The 19,315-nt window shown below is 35.6% G+C and overlaps 1 protein-coding gene and 1 non-coding gene across 3 annotated transcripts in view; both read left to right on the forward strand.

The window, feature by feature from the left end:
• ASXL2 (ASXL transcriptional regulator 2) overlaps nucleotides 1–19,315 on the forward strand; it is a 106,052-nt gene that overhangs the window by 63,697 nt on the left and 23,040 nt on the right. Inside the window, exons 5-8 of one of the 2 annotated variants that reach the window (XM_054568910.1) lie at nucleotides 8,095–8,210; nucleotides 9,790–9,925; nucleotides 10,672–10,809; nucleotides 16,512–16,675. In XM_054568910.1, coding sequence (XP_054424885.1) covers nucleotides 8,095–8,210; nucleotides 9,790–9,925; nucleotides 10,672–10,809; nucleotides 16,512–16,675 — 554 coding nt within the window. The remainder of the gene's footprint in view (nucleotides 1–8,094; nucleotides 8,211–9,789; nucleotides 9,926–10,671; nucleotides 10,810–16,511; nucleotides 16,676–19,315) is intronic. The other variant, XM_054568917.1, reaches the window with a different exon arrangement.
• LOC129068198 (small Cajal body-specific RNA 2) lies at nucleotides 2,581–2,979 on the forward strand. Its single transcript, XR_008528913.1, has one exon. It is a non-coding gene; the product is annotated as a small Cajal body-specific RNA 2 (non-coding RNA).

The following is a 19,315-nucleotide window of genomic DNA, read 5'->3' on the forward strand; positions in this document are numbered from 1 at the left end:
TTGATGTGTGAGAGAAACAGTGATTGGGTGCCTCTCATATGCCCCCAACTGGGTACCTGGCATGTGCCCTGACCTGCCCTGACCTGGAATCCAACTGGTGACCTTTTGGTTCACAGGACGACACCCAACCCATTGAGCCACACTAGTCAGGCAGTTCAGTTTAGTTCTAATCATTTGTATACAGATAGAAAGAATTCATTTTCATTCTACTCTCTCAGTTCTCTTATACCTCATTTTATTGTGCTTCACTTTATTGTGCTTCATAGAAAAAGATATTTTTTTTAAACAGATGGAATGTTTGTGACAACCCTGCATTGTATAAGTCTATCAGTGCCATTTTTCCAACAGCATTTACTCTCTGTGTCATGTTTTTGGTGATTCCCAAGATATTTCAGACTTTTTTGTTATATTTGTTATGCTAATCTGTGACATTACTGTTGTAATGTTTATAGGCACCACAAACTGTCCATGTGAGATGGTGAACTTAACTGATAAATGTTGTATGTGTTCTGACTGCTCTGCCAACTGGCCATTCCCCATCTCTCTTCCTCTTTTGGGCCTCCCTATTTCCTGAGACACAATAATATTGAAATTAGGCCAATAAATAACCATACAGTGACCTTTAAATATTCAAATGAAGAGTTTCACTTCTCTCACTTTAAATCAAAAACTAAAAATGTTAAGTTTAGTAAAGAAGACATGTCCAAAGCCAAGATAGGCCAAAAGCTAGGTCTCTTGCACCAAGCACTTTAGGCAGATTTATGAATGCCAGGGAAAAGTTTGTGAAGGAAATCAAAAGTGTTACTGTAGTGAACACACAGATGTTAAGAGTGTAGAACAGCCTTATTTGAGATATAAAAGTCATAGTAGTCTAGATGGAAGATCAAACCACACACAACACTTTCTTAAATCAAAGCCCAATCCAGGGCAAGGCCCTATAGTTCTGTCAAGTCTGAGAGATGTGAAGAAGCTGAAGAAAAAAAGTCTGAAGCGAACAGAGGTTGGCTAATGAAGTTTAAGAAAAGAACCAGTCTCTGTAACATAAAAGTGCAAGGTAAAGCAGCAAGTGCCTGATGTACAGTAGAAGCAATGGCAAGTTATCCAGAAGACCTAGGACTTAATGAAGGTGGCTATACTAAACAACAGATTTTCAATGCTGGCAAAACAGCCTTATATTGAAAGAAGATGTCATCTAGGCCTTTCATAGCTAGAGAGAAGTCAATGCCTGACTTTAATGCACAGGCTGACTCTCTTGTTAGGGGCTAATGCAGCTGGTAACTATAAGTTGAAGCCAGCACTCATTTATCACTTCGAAAACCATAGGGCCCTTAAGAATTACGCTCAGTCTGCTCTGCCTGTGTGCTGTAAATGGAACAGCAAAGCCTGATGACGGCACATTTGTTTACAATGTAGTTTTCTGAATGTTTTAAGCCCACTGTTGAGATGTACTCCTCAGTAAAATATTCCTTTCAACATGTGACTGCTCATTGACACTACACTTGATTAAGCACTCTAATGGAGATGTGCAACAAGATAAATGTTTCATGCCTCCTGACAACATCCTTTCTGCAGCCCATGAAGTAAGGAGTAATTTTGACTTTCACGTCTTATTTAAGAAATAAATTGTTCATAGATTTATAGCTGACCTAGATAGTGATTCTTCTGATGGATCTGGGCAAAGTGAACAGAATGTCTTTTGGAAAGGATTCAACATTCTAGATGCTATTAAGAACACTTATGATATATAGGAAGGGGTCAAAATTTCAACAGTAACAGGAGTTTGGAAGAAGTTGATTTCAACCCTCCTGTATAATTTTGAGGCGTTCAAGACCTCAGTGGAGGAAGTAACTGCAGATGTGGTAGAAATAGCAAGAGAACTAGCCTTAGAAGTATAGCCTGAAGATGTGATTGAATTGCTGCAGTCTCATGATAAAACTTTAATGGATGAGGAGTTGCTTCTATGGAGAAGCAAAGGAAGTATTTTCTTGAGATGGAATCTACTTCTGGCAAAGATTGTTGAAATTAGAAAAAAAGATTTAGAATTACATAAACTTGATAAAGCAGAGGCACAGCTTGAGAGGATTGAATTTTGAAGTTCTGTGAATAAAATGTCAAACAATATTATATGCTACAGAGAAATCATTCATGAAAGGAAAAGTCCATTGATGCAGCAAACTGCATGGTTGTCTTACTTTAAGAAATTGCCACAGCCACCCAGCTTTCAGCAACTGTCACTCTGTTCAGTGAGCAGCCATCAACACTGAAGCAGTACCTTCCACTAGCAAAAAGATTACAACTTGCTGAAGAATCAGATGATGGTTAACATTTTTTAGAATAAAGTGTCTTAAAATAAGGTACGTACTTTTTAAAAAAAAAACTTAAGATGTGCACTTAATAAATTACAGTATAGTGTAAAACAACTTTTATATGCACTGGGAAACCAAAAAATTTGGGCAGCTCACTTCATTGCTGAGGTCTGGAACTGACTTATAATATACCCGAGATATGCCTGTATAACATTATGTTAGAGGTATTATCTCTCTCAACATAAGTAAGCAAGAGAAAGTAGTTGGAACAATAAGAGACAGGAGGGAGAGTGGCCTGGGGTGACAATGTTGTGTGCTATGCCATGGTGTCACATGGAGGGTGCTTGCAGGCTGAATGTGTGAGTGGATGTGTGAATGTGAACGCAGGTGGGGTGTATAAGGCGAATATGCCTCCCCCTGTGTCCTCATTGGGCCCCCCCTCCCCCGGCCTACACGTTGATCTCACTTAATGGGGTTGTGGTGCCAGCCTGAGATGAAAACCTCCCCTCCTGTGTGAAGCACCATCCTCAGGGTGCTGTGCAGCAAGGCCCCTGTGATAAGCAGCACCATGGTCTCAGAGCAGTCCCACGGGGCCAGTGCTTAGAAGTGATGAATTGATCAGAAAGACAAGGTCAGGCCTATCTTGGGCCTCTGATTATTAATGCTGGTCTGCAAAAAAATAAATGACTAGGGAAGGAAAAACTACTTCTGTGTGCAGATGATCACATTATCTAACAAACTTAAAAATTTTTATCTCATTAGGGATAAAAATTGATAACAGAATTTAGTAAAGTAGCAGGATGTAATAAGTAAAATTAGCACACAGCAAAAAGCCATCATATATATATAGATAACAATCAGTTAAAAGATAGCACATTTGTGATAAGTACATCAGCACCAACAACGACTCTAAGCATGACCTTTGTGTACAATGCCTGCAAAAGTGTTGGAACAACTAAATAGGCAAAAAAATAAAAGTGAATTTATTTCTCATGACATACTCCAGGATAAATGCCAAACAAATGAAAGATATAATAAATGTAAAATATGATACCAAGTACTAAAGGGAAACATGTGAATTCCCTTTAAAACCTGAGAATAGGTTTTAGCAACTTTTCTAAAGAAACTTTTCTATTTACGTGGAAGCATGTTTTTATCCTTTGACTTAGCAAATCTACTTCTAAGAATCAGTCCACAGATAACACTGTCAAAAATGCAAAATAACATAACATAGCTCAAGATCAATACTTTTCAGACTTGAGCATGCTTTATCACCTGCAGATCTTACGATGCATATTCCTGGGTCTTACCTTCAGAGTTTGACTCAGTAGATCTGGGCTAGGGTCCAGTAATTTGCATTTCCCACAAAGTTTTAGGTAGTGATGGTGGTGGTGTCTTAGTAGAACACCTTAGGTTAAGACATTGCAGTAACGAGTGAAAAACCAGAAAGAATGGAAATATCATCAAAGTCTAGTTGAAGAAATCATGGTACATCTGCCCAGTAGAATTGTATGCAACTATTAAAAGGAACATGAAAGACCTCTACATTATATTGTGGGATGTTCCCCAGGATATCTTAATTAAGTTTTAAGAAGTTGGTGGACAGTTTATAGCACATGATATTTTGCTTAAAGAAAATTGCCCTGACTGGGTGGTTCAGTTAAGTGGAGCATTGTTCCATATATCAAAAGGCTGCAGGTTCAATCCCTGGTTGTGGTGCATACAAGGGGCAACCAGTCGATGTTTCTCTCTCACATCAGTATTTGTTTCTTTCTACCCCCTCTTCCTCCTTTCCTCCCTTCCTCCCTTCCTCTTTCTAAAATAAATATATCCATGGATGAAGATTAAAACAAAACCAAAAAAAGAAATGAAAGAAAGTATTACAATATATACTGTTTTCACCAAAATAGAACTGTTTAATATAAATGATTTCCTATAGGCTAAGAGAAGTAAAAAATTGCTGTAAGTAAAGAAGGGAGTTAGACTTACATGGAAGTAGCTTGTTTTTTATATTGAGTTGGCCAAAAAGTTTGTTTTTTTCCATATGATGGCTCAAAGAGGAGGGAGGGATCTGTTCCTTGCCTTTTCTAGCTTCTGTGGTTACTGACTGACTGTGCCTTGTTTTCGCATTGCCTTCTCTTCTGTGTCTGTCTTCTCTCTATATAAAGACACTTGTCACTGGATTTAGGACCCACTGGGATAATCCAAGATGATCTTTTCTCAGGATCCTTAACGTAATTATATCTGCCAACACCCTTTCCCAAACAACATTTATAGGTTTGGGGATTAGGACATAAACAATTTTTTCGTGGTCATCATTCAGCCAACTATAAGTAGCCACTCATTTGAAAATATACCAAGCTTAAAGCTTGGCTCTACTTCTTACTAGCTGTGTCCTTTGACAGCTAATTAAATTTCCTGATCCATAAAGTTTAGCTAGTATCACAATATGCACATTAATATATAAAATTTATTTATATATAAATGTTAAAAATCTTCATATTTTTATTTGTGTAGAAAAATATCAGTAAGGATGGCAGTCCAACTGTATTTTATTTAGTTATTTCAGAGGGTAGAATTGGAGGAATTTAGTGGGGTTAGAAAGAGAACTTGCAGTCATCTTAAAAGGCTAATTATGAGAGTTCACCTAAAATCTGTTGAAATGAACCTCACACAGATTGCTCTAATTAATAAAATTACATGTTTTTGAAGACAGTGTTCACTAAAAGGAATCATGAGAGATAGGTTTCTCAACATACATTTAAACCTTGTTTGCTGTTTGTAGTTCTTAGTCTTTAATACAGTACTTAAATATTAAAATAAAACTTAAGTATCATAGAAGTTATGAGACCAATACTTGGCATTAAGTCTACTCTGGGAGGTGTTCTTCGCTGGTGGGTCCTGGTGTCTATATATTTAGTTCAGTTGGCTTTGACATATGCTTATGGTTTTAATTTGTTAGAAAGGGCTTTTGCCTTAAAGGAAAGCATTCCAAACATTTGCTGTGGTAATTACAGATAATCTTTATTCTCTCTTTTCTGGGCTTCAAAGTAGAATTCTTATGTTCTCTAATGGCGTTTATTTTGGTTTGTTTTCTGTTTAGTTTTGGGCAGTATTGGAGGCAGGTGAGGAAATGTATATTCTCAGATTTATGCAAACCATTAAAAACAAAAGAAACATAGTTAGATATTAATAGTTTTAAACTATTTTCATTATGTTCCTTTAAAAACAGTGAAGTAGACAATAACAAGTGTTGACAAGGATATGGAAAAATTAGAAGTCATATATTTTTGGGGGAATTGTTAAAATGGTGTGTCCATTTTGGTAAACAATTTTATTTTAAAGATTTTACTTATTTTTAGAGAGAGAGAAAGGGAGAGAAACATCAATGTGTGGTTGCCTCTTATGCGCCCCCTACTGGGGACCTGGCCTGCAACCCACACATGTTTCCTGACTGGGAGTCAAACAGGTGACCCTTTGGTTCACAGACTGGCACTCAGTCCACTGAACCACACCAGCCAGGGCTTGCTAAACAATTTGACACTTTCTCAAAAAGTTAAACAGAGAGTTACAGTAAAGACCCAGCACTTCCACTTTTAGATATGAACCCAAAAGGATTGAAAACGTGTCCATATCATTGTTCATAATGGCCAAAAGATGGAAGTAACGCAAATGACCATCAGCTAACAAATAAAAAAATACTACTTTATGCATGGCATATGCATACAATGCAATAGCATTCAAAGAGCCCATCAGTAAATGAGTAGATCAAAAAACTGTTACATTTACACAATGGAATACTACGCAGCGGAAAGAAAGAAGGAACCCCTACCCTTTGTGACAGCATGGATGGAACCGGAGAGCATTATGCTAAGTGAAATAAGCCAGATGGTGAAAGGCAAATATCATAGGAGCTCACCTATAAGTAGAACCTAATCAATAAAATAAACGAGCAAAATAGAACCAGAGACTTGGAAGTAAAGAACTCACTGGGACAAGAGGCGGGGCGGGGGAGGAGGATAACGGGAAAGAAGGGGAAGGGGCAAGCAAAGGAAAACAAATAGAGGACTCATGGGCACAGACAATGGCGGGGGGGGGGATTGACTATTAGAGTGGGGGGACAGGATTAGGGTGAGCAAGAGGGAAAAGGGACAGCTGTAACTGAACAATAGTAAATTTTAAAAAAAGGAATAAAGTATTAATACATGCTGTAACATGGATGAATGTTTGAAATATGCTAAGTGAAAAAAGCCAGTCCCATTTATATGAAATCTGGAATAGGCAAATGCATAGAGACAGAAGATAGATAGCTATTGCCTAGGACTAGGGAAGTAGATTAGGGAAAGGGGAGTGACAATGAATGGACTCATGCGGGATTTTTTAGTGGGTAATGAAAACTGGTGATGGTCGTACAGCTTTGCAAATATATCAAAAGCCATTGGATTTTACATGTTAGGTGAATTGTATGTTACATAAATTATATCTCAGTGAAGCTCTTATTTTTAAAAAATTTGTCAGCATATAAATGCCCTAAAGATATGGTTTCTTCTCCTTGCTCAACCATCTCAAGAATTATCCAACTTTATTTTTGTGTGATATAGTAAAATGAACTTTTTTAATGTCATACTTTGTCAGTTCCTCCCCGAATATAGATTGTACATAAGGGTTGGAATAACAGAACTAAAGCTATGCAGATAAGCCATCTTGTCTGCTCTTGTCCTCTTCAAGTATTATCTACTGTGTATTCATTTCTTAGGATACCTGAGAGTAAGATGAAAGGTAGTATTCCAAAACTTGTATACTTCAGTGAACCATGCTTCTGCATTTTCATATTAGGTAGCTACCTACTAACATAATTTTTTTGCTGTCTTAAAGCTCTTTAGTCCATATCGTGGAATGCCATTTTGCTATCAAGCCTTTTCAGTCCAACTACCATGAAAGGAGAAGGCATTAATAAACATGTCCTCTTCATAGTCATCACTAGCAGTAGTGGTGATTATTGTATTTTTCTTATTATGGGGTCTGAATCAACAGTTTATCTCTTACAAAAATAATGCACTGTTGAATTTTATAGAACATGAAGATTAATTGTTCTTTATTATAAGATACACAGGCTCTTAAAGGGGAAGACCCTTATTCACATCAGACTAAGGTTTGGCTAAGTTCTGGGGTATAAAACAGCTATTAATGAAGTGGAGAGTAGTTGCACTTTGTTGACCTAGATTCCTTCTGTTAGAGAATCCAAGTGTCCTCTTATACTGTTAGGCCTAAATCTGTTGATTTAAGAGATGTAGGAAGATCAGTATTAAAGCTCTGGTAGAGTTTTTGAGGTATAATGATCTTATTCTCTTCATTTTAAAGATAGGGAAACTGGGACCCATTCTGTCAATCTGTGTTTCTTCTGCTGTGTCATGTTGTTGTTAGATCGACCTTAGGAACACGCCATCTGACAGGCTCTGAAATCTCTTCTAAGTTTTATCTAGTTTGGTGACTAATGGTTTATATTCTGCTTCCTGCTTCTTCGATCAATTCTATTGAAAAATTAAAGAATGAAAAGTAACGAATACTAACATCCACCCCTTCCCCCATCCTATCATCCTTCACTAGAGCTTTCTGAGGAAATAAACTGAAAAGGGAGGCTGTTTGCCGTAGAACTCCAAAAAGAAGATCCTTCCCAAAAGTGTTTGGTCACAGTTCTTAATACAGGTAGCAGCATATGATTGGGGAAGGAATGGTGCTTGATACCAACTCTGATAACAAATTTTTCATTGTCATTTTTTCCTCCTAGTGTCATCTAGACTGTCACAGCCATCCTCTCCCCAGTCAGCCTGCCCATCACCCACTATTCCAGCAGGTAAAGTCATTTCTCCATCACAGAAGCACAGCAAGAAGGCACTAAAGCAGGTAATCATGCTAGTCTGTGTTTATCAGAAGTATAAACTGCTACATTAAGAATGCATGACTCTGGCAGCCATTGAAAACTTCTTGAAAGGACATTATGTCCTTTTAAGGAGAAATTTCATGCAGTTTTCCCAATTTGGATTTAATAATTTATACACCTGTGTCATACGTCTGTGGTAAGATATTCTTTTTATTACACAGTCATTTGTTCCTAATTTGCTAAGAGGTTTGTGTGTGTGTGTGTGTTTTAAATTATGAATAGGTGTTGCTTTTTTCAGGTTTGTTTTCTTCAGGATTTATTGAGACAATCGGGTAGCTTTTCTTTTTAAATCTAGTAACATACAGAATTCCACAATTGGATTTTGTAATGTTAATCTGTACTTAGCTCTCTGAAATAAACTGCTTGTTATATATATTATATATATATATATTTTAAAGATTTTCTTTATTTACTCTTAGAGGGTAAAGGGGGAGAGAAAGGGGGAAAGAGAACCATGTTCAAGAGATACATGGATGGGTTGCCTCTTGCACACCCCCAGCCAGGGACCTGGCCCACAGCCCCGGCTTGTGCCCTGACTGGGGATCAAACCAGCACCCTTTCAATTTGCAGGCCGGCACTCAGTCCACTGAACCACACCAGCCACAGCTGTTTGTTATGTATTTTTAAACATATTTTGGAATTTTATAAGATTTTAGCTTGGGTTTTACTGGGTTTCTTTTTCTTTCTTTCTTCCTTTGGACCATTTACATACAATTTTAGAATCAGGGCTGTTCTAGCATCATGAAGTAAATTGTATAGCTCTGTATTTTTCCAGGTTTTGGGGAAAAAATTAAGGAAATTGTTTTTTCCGTGAAAATTCTGTAAATCTCACCTTTTAAAATTGTTTTCCTATGCCTCATTTCTTATTTTATCTTCTTTTATTGGTCTCTTGATAGTCTCCTGTTGAGCCAAATTTGGAAATTTATTTTTCTTAGAAAGTAATCCATTTCAACCTGACTTTTTTCAAATATTCGTATAAAGTTGTACATAGTATTCTTTTATATCTCTAATTTATTCTTCAATGTTGTTCATTTATAATGTATCTTTTTCCCAGTGCTAGTTGCCAGTGGTTTGTCTATAGTATTAGGCTTTCCAGAGAACTGGCTTTTGATTTTTTTTGAAATTCAAATGATCAGTAAATATAAACTCACTAATAGTTATGGAAACATTAAAATAGTAGATTACACTTAATCTCAGATTGGTATAAAAATCTTAATTACATCAGGCATTGGAGTGTGTGGGGAAATGACTACTTGTATTTTGCCAGTAGATTATAAATTGTTATAGTTACTTTGGAGAGAAATTTTGTAATATTTACTAAAATTTTAAATGCACATACCCTATAACTAAGCATTTTGACATTTGGGGACTAATATTAGAAAAGTACATACACACATAAACAAACACACCAAAAAATATTTGCATTAAAGTTTGTAATAGCAAAAACTCGCCTGCTCTTTACCACTTAAAAATAAGTCATCTGTTTTTTTATAACTAAAAACTGATTCGTTTTGTTTCTTATAGTCAGTTTTCTCTTTGTAGGCTCTAAAACAGCAGCAGCAGAAGAAGCAGCAGCAGCAGCAGCAGCAATGCAGGCCAAGCATGTCCATCTCCTCCAGTCAGCATCTCTCGCTGAGGACGGTCAAAGCACCCGGTGACTCCGTAACTGCCAAACCTGGTAGGCAGATGAGGTGTTTTTTTTTCGATGGAAGGTTTTTTTTTAAAATTGAATTCATTGGGTCGACATTGGTTAATAAAATTATATAGTTTTAGGGGTAAATGGAAAATTTATGCAAAATAATCCTGCAGTTATTAAAAATAATACATCAGTGGGATTTATATGTTAGAATGAGATCCATGACTAACTTACCTTCCAAGATGCCTCACCTAATAATATGTGGAAGCCTTTCAGTAACCTTTGAAAGCTGGTGTTTCCAAAAGATTCTCAAACTGAACTCTTCACCAGTTCTCTCCCTTGACAATAAAAGGTTTTCCTAAGAATAAGAATACATGCTGTCTTTGAGTTTCCATTGGGCATATCTACAGGCCTTTGGTTTTCTGTTGTTGTTTGTTTTGTTTTTAATTTAAACTGGACTGGTCTAGATACAGACTTTGTGTTTCATTACACAGTTCATTTTGGTGCCAGCTGATTATATGTGCCTGCCAGATTTACACTGTGTCTTGCAGAACTTTGCATTTATGTTTGGAAGAAAATTTACCACGAGAAACAAATAATGTGCTGAGAGGAGGGAAGAGATTTCACTTTCCTTTTTGAGGCTCAATACTCAGACTCAAAACACATTTGCAAGATCACATTGCCTCATATGTAATTACTTTTGGTGTTGAATGGTTTACTTGTTTGATTAATTGATTTCTATCTATAACCTTAATGTCACCAGACTTTTATATATTCTTTTCCCCCAGCAGTATGGGAAGGAAAACAGTCTGACGGGCAGTCAAGCGGCCTGCAGAACTCTAGCTTTGCTTCTTCAGTTAAAGTGGAAAATCCTTTGCTAGGTTTGGGGAAGAAGTCATTCCAAAGGTCTGACAGACTCCACACAAGTAAGTTAATTTACAAAGACTTCATTTCTTTGAAAGTTATTTTTTTATTAACTTAATCAACTCTTATGTCCGAAATTTCATCAGCTTCCTGGCTTAATTGTTCTCCTGTGAGGTCTTGACTATCTTTATGTTCTTCCTATCCTGCCTTTACCAAACTTTATTCAGAATAATATCTGCTATCAGCCATTTTGTGTTTTGGGGTTATGTTTTTTTGTTGTTGTTTTTGTTTTTTTTGTTTTTTTTTCCCCTGGTAATAGGTTGCTTTGTCCAGCATTATTTACGTTTTATTTAATTGTATAGAAAATTAGATGGACTTATAATGAAACATCGGCAACGGAACGTTTTTCCTGTTCCCTCTGAATCCCACTAAAATGAGAATGTGGATGTACGAAAGATTAAATCCATAAGGGTGAAGGAAATAAGGAAACAACAGGCAGGCAGGCAGTGTCAACAATTTTAAAAAGATGACAACTGGGTGAAATTTTTCACAGAGCTGAGAAGCAGATGCCGGTAGTAAGCAAGCCAGCTAAGGCTGTAGAATACCAGAAAGATTCCAGAATTGGAGATACCATGTATCATAGTAGAGAGGGTGAGGCATAGGTTTGAAAAGAAGAACCTTCTTTAAAAGTTGGTAAGAAGCAATTTGATGCCTTACCCTAGTAGGAGACAGGAGGTTTATTTTGATGTAAAATTAAACCATACAGATTTCAAAAACCAGCGAGCTTGACTTCCAGAATGCTAGTAGAAAGGCATATTTCTACCACTAGTTCCTTCCACCTCCCCAGTTGTGCCCCAGCAGGAGATTCGTGGATTGGTAACTAAAGAAATGGAATAACCTTAGAAAAAAATCTGCAGGCAAATTTATAGATTCCCTACGAAACAGAGATCACCTTGGTCACACTTCTTTGGTGCTTTCCAGTCTGCAAAACCTATCCGCTGTACCTGAAATTTTCAGTCAGCCTTTTTAAGTGCCTGTTTTTAAATTATGCTTACTAAGGATAACCTTTGAAAAAACCTCCAACCTGAAGAATAGAATATGAAATACAGACTCAGAAGAAACAGTTCAGAAAGGAAAAATTAAAACGTAACTTTTATTTTTTCATTTTCTATTACTTCAATTTATTGAAGTTATTGGGGTGACATGAGTTAATAAAATTACATAGATTTCGGGTGTGCCTTTCTGTATAAAACAACTTTTAAAACTACTATGTCCATAGGAAAAAAATGAAAGATACTGTACCCATGAAAGAACAGAATACAATATTAAGTATCAGAAAATAAAGAGTTCTAGGATATTAAATGATGTGGTAGCAGAAATAAAAAATTATAGTAGAAATACAAAAGGTTAAAAGGTGGAAAAGTTTCCCAGAACATTGGTCTAAGGAGAGTTTTGTAAGGGGAGAAGGGGTGAGAATATTGAAACTCTAATCTACACTGTCTAATGTGTTAAACTAGTATGATTATCAGAAGTAACAGAAATTGGAAGAAAGGTAAACAATAAGAGAAATAATAAAAGAAAATTCCTGCCCTGGAGGGTGTGGCTCATTGGAAAGGTTGCTTGGTTTGATGACGGGTCAGGGCGCACATGTCTAGGTTGCGGGCCTTTTCCCCAGTAAGGGGTGTGGGAGAGGCAACCAAACGTTGATGTTTCTCTTCCTCCCACCCTCCCTCCCTTCCCCCCTCTCTAAAAATAAATACAGTCTTTTAAAAAACATTCCATAGAATTAAAAACCACAGATTTTAGGTTGGAAGTACACAATTGGTGTCAAAGAAACATGAATAAAAAGAAACCTATTCCAAGGCACATTCTTTTGAAGTTTGAAAACATCCAGGATAATGAGAAAATTTGCAGAAAGCCTCCAGAGAGAGAAAAAATAATAATTCATATATAAAGATTCAAGAATTGGAACGGCAGACATTTCAGAAGCAATGTACAAGCTAAAAGGTCATGCAGCAATGCCCACAAAATTCTAAGGGAGAGTTATTCTATGCTCAGTTATATATTCTAGACCATCCCAAACTATTGTATTAAGTTTGAGAATAGAATTTCAGACAACTTCTTCGTAAAAAATCTGGTTTGATTCTGGGTGTGATTATAAATTCGTGTATTCTTCTCAGAGACAGTATCTGCCGTAATTGAATGTGCCCCCTTTAATCATTAATTCCACTGCCCAAGATTAAAAGTATTTATTTATTGAACAAATACTTATAGAAGGTAAACTAACATGCCACGCACAGATATAGGGCCCGACAGATGTGGCAATAACAGAACAAAGTTTCTTCCTTTTTGGGCCTATGTTCAACTTCAGTTATGCAGTAAAGCAGAAATGTGGATTTACAAAATTAAGAAATTATGTATCGAGAATTTCCAACTTTGATAGAAATGTAGGAAATATTAACCATTTTAAGAAAAAAAGGCATAGTATATTTAAGTTAGACCTATTAGCCAAACATAAATGAAAGTTTATCTTCTTTCATGCAAATAAGCATTAGAGGAAACAATATGGAAATTTTTACATTTTGCTGCAATAAGTATTTTCAAAACGTGGAAGACACTGTATATTTTGTGTAAAACATACATGATAAAACTAAATTAGATAATTTATATGAAATTATTTTAAAATTGGTATAATTTGTCTTCAATAAAATTAATTTTTCATCGTATATTTTTACATCCTAGATTCAATTGGAAGACTAAACTCAGATTTCATTATAATGTAATAGAAGAAAGCACCCTACACTGTAAAAAAAAGTAAGGTCACCTTTATCAAAATCAGAGAATTTAAACTTTAAATTCTAAAAATGAGCCACTTTGAGACACATAAAAATATCCTCAGGGCACTATTTAATCAGAATAATTTACAAATGCTTCTCAGTTTCACTTAAGTTAAAATTTAACTAAAATTTGATTATCATGTGAAGGTACACAGTGAATGCAAAAATACAGTAATAAAAACTATTCAAGGAATGCTGATTTTCCCAGCCTATCAGTTACATAGGAAAGGGAAACTAGGATGTTGTTTTTAGGTCTATAGAGCCATTACAACATTATTATACAAACAAAATCTGGTAACCACCAATAGGATAATCAGTGGGGCCCAGTTAAGTGAATCATACATATGTTGGAATATGGTGCAGCTTTTTTTGTAAGAAAGAGGTGGATTTGTAGGTGATAGTTTAGAAAGATGTTGAAGATATTCAGTGGAAGGAAAAAATACGATTAGTGTATATAGTGATTTCATTTCTTCAAATTAAAAATGCCATTTTTGGCCTTGACCGGCATGGCTCAGTGGGTTGGGCATCGTCCCACAAAGTAAAAGGTCAGTCACCAGTTTGATTGCCTGTCAGGACCCATATCGGGGGTGAGAGGCAGCCAACCTATGTTTCTTTCCCTCTCTTTTCCCCTCTCTGGAAATAAATAAATAAAATCTTTTTTAAAAATGCCATTTTTGATAGGAAGCCCAGATTCAAATGTAGAAATGTTTAGTTTACATTTTATATATTTTGGCACTAGTTTAATAGGGACATTTACCTTCATCTTTCAAGTACTGTTTTTATTATCATTTAGTTTGAAGTTTTTAAATTTTTTATCGTGAATTCTCTTTTGTCCTATAAGTTTTAAAAATTAAAAAAAAAATTCCAAATACATAGGGATTTTTAGGTTTTTGTTACAAACTTTTAACCTGTGATCAGAAGTCATGCACTACATGATACCTGTGCCTATCTAATGTAGTGATAAAAAGGAGACTCTGAAGCCACATGTCTTGGTTCAAATTCCTGCACTGTAACTTAATAGTATAACGTTGGGCAAGTTGCTTACCATATCTGGGCCTCCCTTTCTTCATCTTTTAAGTGGTTTCCTACCTCATTGTGTTGTATGAAAAATAAATACGTTAATACATACCAGTGTTTTTTATGTTGTTATTTTTTAAAGATTTTATTTATTTTTAGAGATGGGGAGAAACAGGGAAACATCAGTGTGTGGTTGCCTCTTATGCGCCCCCTTTTCGGGACCTGGCCTGCAACCCAGGCTTGTGCCCTGACTGGGAATCGAACAGGCCACCCTTTGGTTTGCAGCCTGGCAGTAAAACCAGTCAGCTGCACCAGACAGGGCTCATACCAATGTTTAAAATATTGCCTGGTACTTTGGGGGCCCTATATAAGTGTTTATTTCTGCTGTTACTATTGTTATTACTACTACTACTATTTTCCTGAGGCACTTTTCAGAATGATGGTAAAGAATTTTCAAAGTGCTCTTTGTAAAACAAAGAATTCTCTGTTAATTGGATCAAGCTAGTCAATCAGAAAAATGGCACAGCTTCTTTTCCCTTGTTTGGGATGCTTTTCGTATGCTTGATTTATTAATGATTGAGAGAGATATATTGAAATCTCCTATTCTAATGGTGGCTTTGTTCAGTTCTCCCTGTTTTGTCAGTTTTTATTTCACATATTTTGAAACTATCTTATATTAGATATTTTTATGTTTAAAATCTTCCTGGTGGATTGAACCCTTTATCATTTTTTATTTACCATATCAATCACTGATGAGGTTTTTTTTACTTAAAGTGTCTTTTGTTTGATATAAATAAAGGTACACCAGCTTTCCTATGGCTACTTTTTCCCTGGTATATCTTTGTTCAGTCTTCTGTGTCCTTCTGTGTTTCAGGTATATCTCTTTACAGAGCATAGAACTAGCTGGGTTTTTAAGCTTTTAATTTAATATGACAATCTCATTCAGTGAGTTTTACCCATTTACATTTATTGTAATTGCTAATCTATTTGGACTAGTTTCTGTTGTTTTGTGTTTTTGTTTTTTTTGGTGGGGGGTGATCTTTGTCCTATTTCTGTTTTTCTTGTTTTCTTTTTCTTTTTTTAATTAAAAGATTTTATTTTTAGTCCTCATCCGAGGATATGTTCACTGACCAGAGAGAGAGAGAGCAAACAGACAATCGATGTGAGAGAGAAACATTGATCAGTTGCCTCTGGTATGTGCATGGAACCTGTAACATTTTAGTGTATGGGACAGTGCTCCAACCAACCAAGGCACCCAGCCCGGGGTAAATTCACTTTTAATATGGAGAAATTTTTGTCATGGCTTACAAATACTGTTTTCAAGTTAGCCTTTTGTTTATAAATATATTTCTGTCATTTACATTTTAAACTTTTGTGTACTCAAATCTGTCAGTCTTACTGTAACCTTCTGATTGTGAACAGATTTTCTGAAATTGATGAGCTATTTAATCATAGCATTTAAGATAATGCAAATTCAAATTGTTGAAAAGAACTTTTATAAGAAGAGAAAAAGGGCCTCGGTATAATTTATATATAGATTTGAATTTTCTGTTTTTTAAGACAGATTTTGTATATGTTACTTATCATAAACGTCCTCATATCTGTTTGGGAAATAATCTGATCTTTTTTTTTTTTTTTTTTTATGGCAAAAGGTTCGCTATTCTAGGCCTTCTTCTATTTTTGTGGAGAAGATAAATTACTTTATCCTTTGTGAATGAGCAAAATTTGTTTTGTAAGTCTTAGAAGAACTTTCTAAAAGCCTTAAGTGTTACTTTCTTCACAGTGTGGTATTTAAAGTACTTAACACTATAATTCTGTTGTTGTTGTTTTTGTTTTGCAGAGCAAGCTGTGGTTTGTATAGAAGCAGGAATGTGAAAAAGGCCCAAATGATTCTTTTTTTTATCTTGTAGGGCAAATGAAAAGGACTAAATGTGCTGAAATTGATGTTGAGACACCAGACTCCATTCTTGTTAATACAAATCTTCGAGCACTGATCAACAAACACAATTTTTCCGTCCTTCCTGGAGATTGCCAACAGCGACTGCTTTTACTACTTCCAGAGGTGGATCGACAGGTGTGTGATTTCAAACATAAGCAGCTTTCTAACCCTTCTGAAGCTTCCTTCACTCACTTACTTTAGAACTCCTTAAGTTTTTTCAAATAGCTTTTTCGTGTACCTATAAAGAAGTGGTATGAAAGATACTAAAAAAAAAACCAACTATTTTTTTTCTAAGTGCTCTTACTAAGTTGGCCTTGTAATGCTTATAAAGGAAAATAAATCATGTCAAGATTATATTGGGTTGGCCAAAAAGTCCTTTTAGTTTCCATAAAATAAAAGACATGTTTAATTTTTACCAATAACTATTGATTTGGGTGTTTTGCTATGTCGCCTATCTCCCACTATTGGCTTCTATTGGGTAGAGGCCAGGGGTGGTGCTAAACATCTTCCAATGCATAAGATAGCCCCACAGCAAAGGATTATTTGGCAAAAATGTCAATAGCACCAAGAAACTTAATAGACCACTTTTGATACGTTTGATCAGTCACAGCACTTTTTCTATACACTGCATAAATCTTTTTTATTTTTTTGCGTTTTTTACCTTTCTTGAAATGATACAGTATAATATGCTGAAAATGTTGCATATTTTCTTCTACGGTATTACAATGGCTACACAAAAATTCACCAGTTTTGATAAGTTTTTTTTAAACGTGTGCTGATTATGACAGCTGTCGCAATATAATCTACCAACATTGTTTTGGATGAAGTTAAAGACAACTAAGAACTAATGGAGCCGTCATGTGGGACAAACTAAATGAACTTTTTGTTTAACCCAATAGAACAGAATTTGTTTTGGGTCTATCATAGTAGGATGTAGGCATCCATAGAGTACAGTTCATGAGGAATAGTTGTCTTGTTTAAGGCATTAAACAGATGTTTTTAATGGATCTTTTTTGAAGTGTTTAAAATGTTATTTTCTCGTTAAATTTTTCAAAAAAATATTTATTGCTTTTATAATAAAGAACTTTAAAAACCCAATAAAGTTACACTTAAAAAGAAAAAAGGTAGCTAGAAGAAATACCAAAGGTTTGGAAACAGTGTCGGCAGGGATTGGAGAAATTTCACTTGGTCAGGAATGAGGTAGAGACCTGAGGCATGGGCTTTCACCAAGGAAGGAGTGACTAGCAAGTTCTTCCCCTTCTTATCCTCTGTTTCCTCCTGTGAAAGGAAGGTGGGACCATTATGATTTTCATTAAGATTTATTCAATTTTGAAATTTTTTTTAATTCATTATTATTCCTAGAACCTACTATTTTCTAAGTAATCTGATTGTCCCCTCCCGTCTTTCTAATCATAAAAACAAGATGAGAGAAAGGTGGTTTTCCTAGTTTACAGTTAGAAGTATATATATTCCTTTGTTTATTATAAGAAGTTAGTAGAGAATAAGTAAGCTACACAAAATCATTATAATTAATGGACTATAAAGTCAAAACCAAATTTTTCTAATTCTGAGTATCACATCTCTAGTAGACCTAATTGATACCAATTTCATAGTGCTGTGAATCAATACATGTAAAAGCAGGTCAGATTCCATTTCCAGGGAGTCCAGATAAGTGACATACACTACCAGCAAGGGGGACAAAGAAGTAAAACTGATCCTTTCCAACCACTGCTTTCCCCATTTTATCACATTTTGGAGAAACTGTAGCCTTGCAGATGCCCAGTTCTTGCTTAGAACAATTTAAGTGACTGATATTTTGGCAGAGTTTTAGTGAGTATTTTGTTAGGGATTGCTCTCTTCTTTTTTTTAAGACTCAGGTTATTAGGTTGGGAATAATAACACAGGACCTGACTAAGGGCCTACATGTATGACTGTGTTCTTCCTAACAGTGTTTTGACTAATGGCCTTTGTCTCTCAGGTGAAGGATTGCTATATACAATTTTAAAATTAAAAGGTATCTGTATTACTCAGTTTTCCATAGAGTGCAGTCCTGTGGAGTATTCTTAATAGGAGGTCATTTGGCCTGTCTCTCTCACTTATTATGGGGGGAGCACACAGTAATCTAAGAAATACTCTTCTGATGTATACAGAGTATGGAGTTCAAATTAAATGAAATAGAACTTCACTGTCAGATGAGATTTGTAGTGTTCATAAAGAATTCTGGTTATTACTAGGATGAAACATTGGAGACCATATTTCAGTATATAGAGTACCCAGTAATGAACAGTAGAAAAACATTATTTAGACCAGAAAAAATAAAAAGGGAGGGAAGTAGATAAAAATGCCTTTCTTCAAATATGTTGAAGGTCTGTCATATGGAATAGGTAAACTTCTTTTCTCCAGAAAGCAGATTAGGGGGTAAAATAACATTTAAAAAAAAAAAAAACAGTTGGAATTGTTAAACTGTGGAACAGATTGACGTGTGATGGTGTAACTTGTTCATCACTGGAATATTTAAGCAAAGGTTGGATGACCTGTTCTCATAGAAAACCTGTTACCCCCTCTGTTAACTCTCTAGGGTACAACAAACTGTAGCCCTTGGACCAGTTTCTGATTCTGTAAATAAAGTTTTATAGGCATGCAGCCACTCTCATTAGTTATATATTGTCTGTAGCTACTTTGATGCTACAATGGCCAAGGTAAGTGCTTGCAACATAGGCTATATGGCCTGCAAAGCCTAAAATATATGCAGTATATTTCTTAACAGAAAATGTT

Source organism: Pteronotus mesoamericanus, unplaced genomic scaffold (assembly GCF_021234165.1).
Source record: "Pteronotus mesoamericanus isolate MK-2021 breed Mesoamerican mustached bat unplaced genomic scaffold, CSHL_Meso_final contig_101, whole genome shotgun sequence".
NCBI lineage: Eukaryota > Metazoa > Chordata > Mammalia > Chiroptera > Mormoopidae > Pteronotus > Pteronotus mesoamericanus.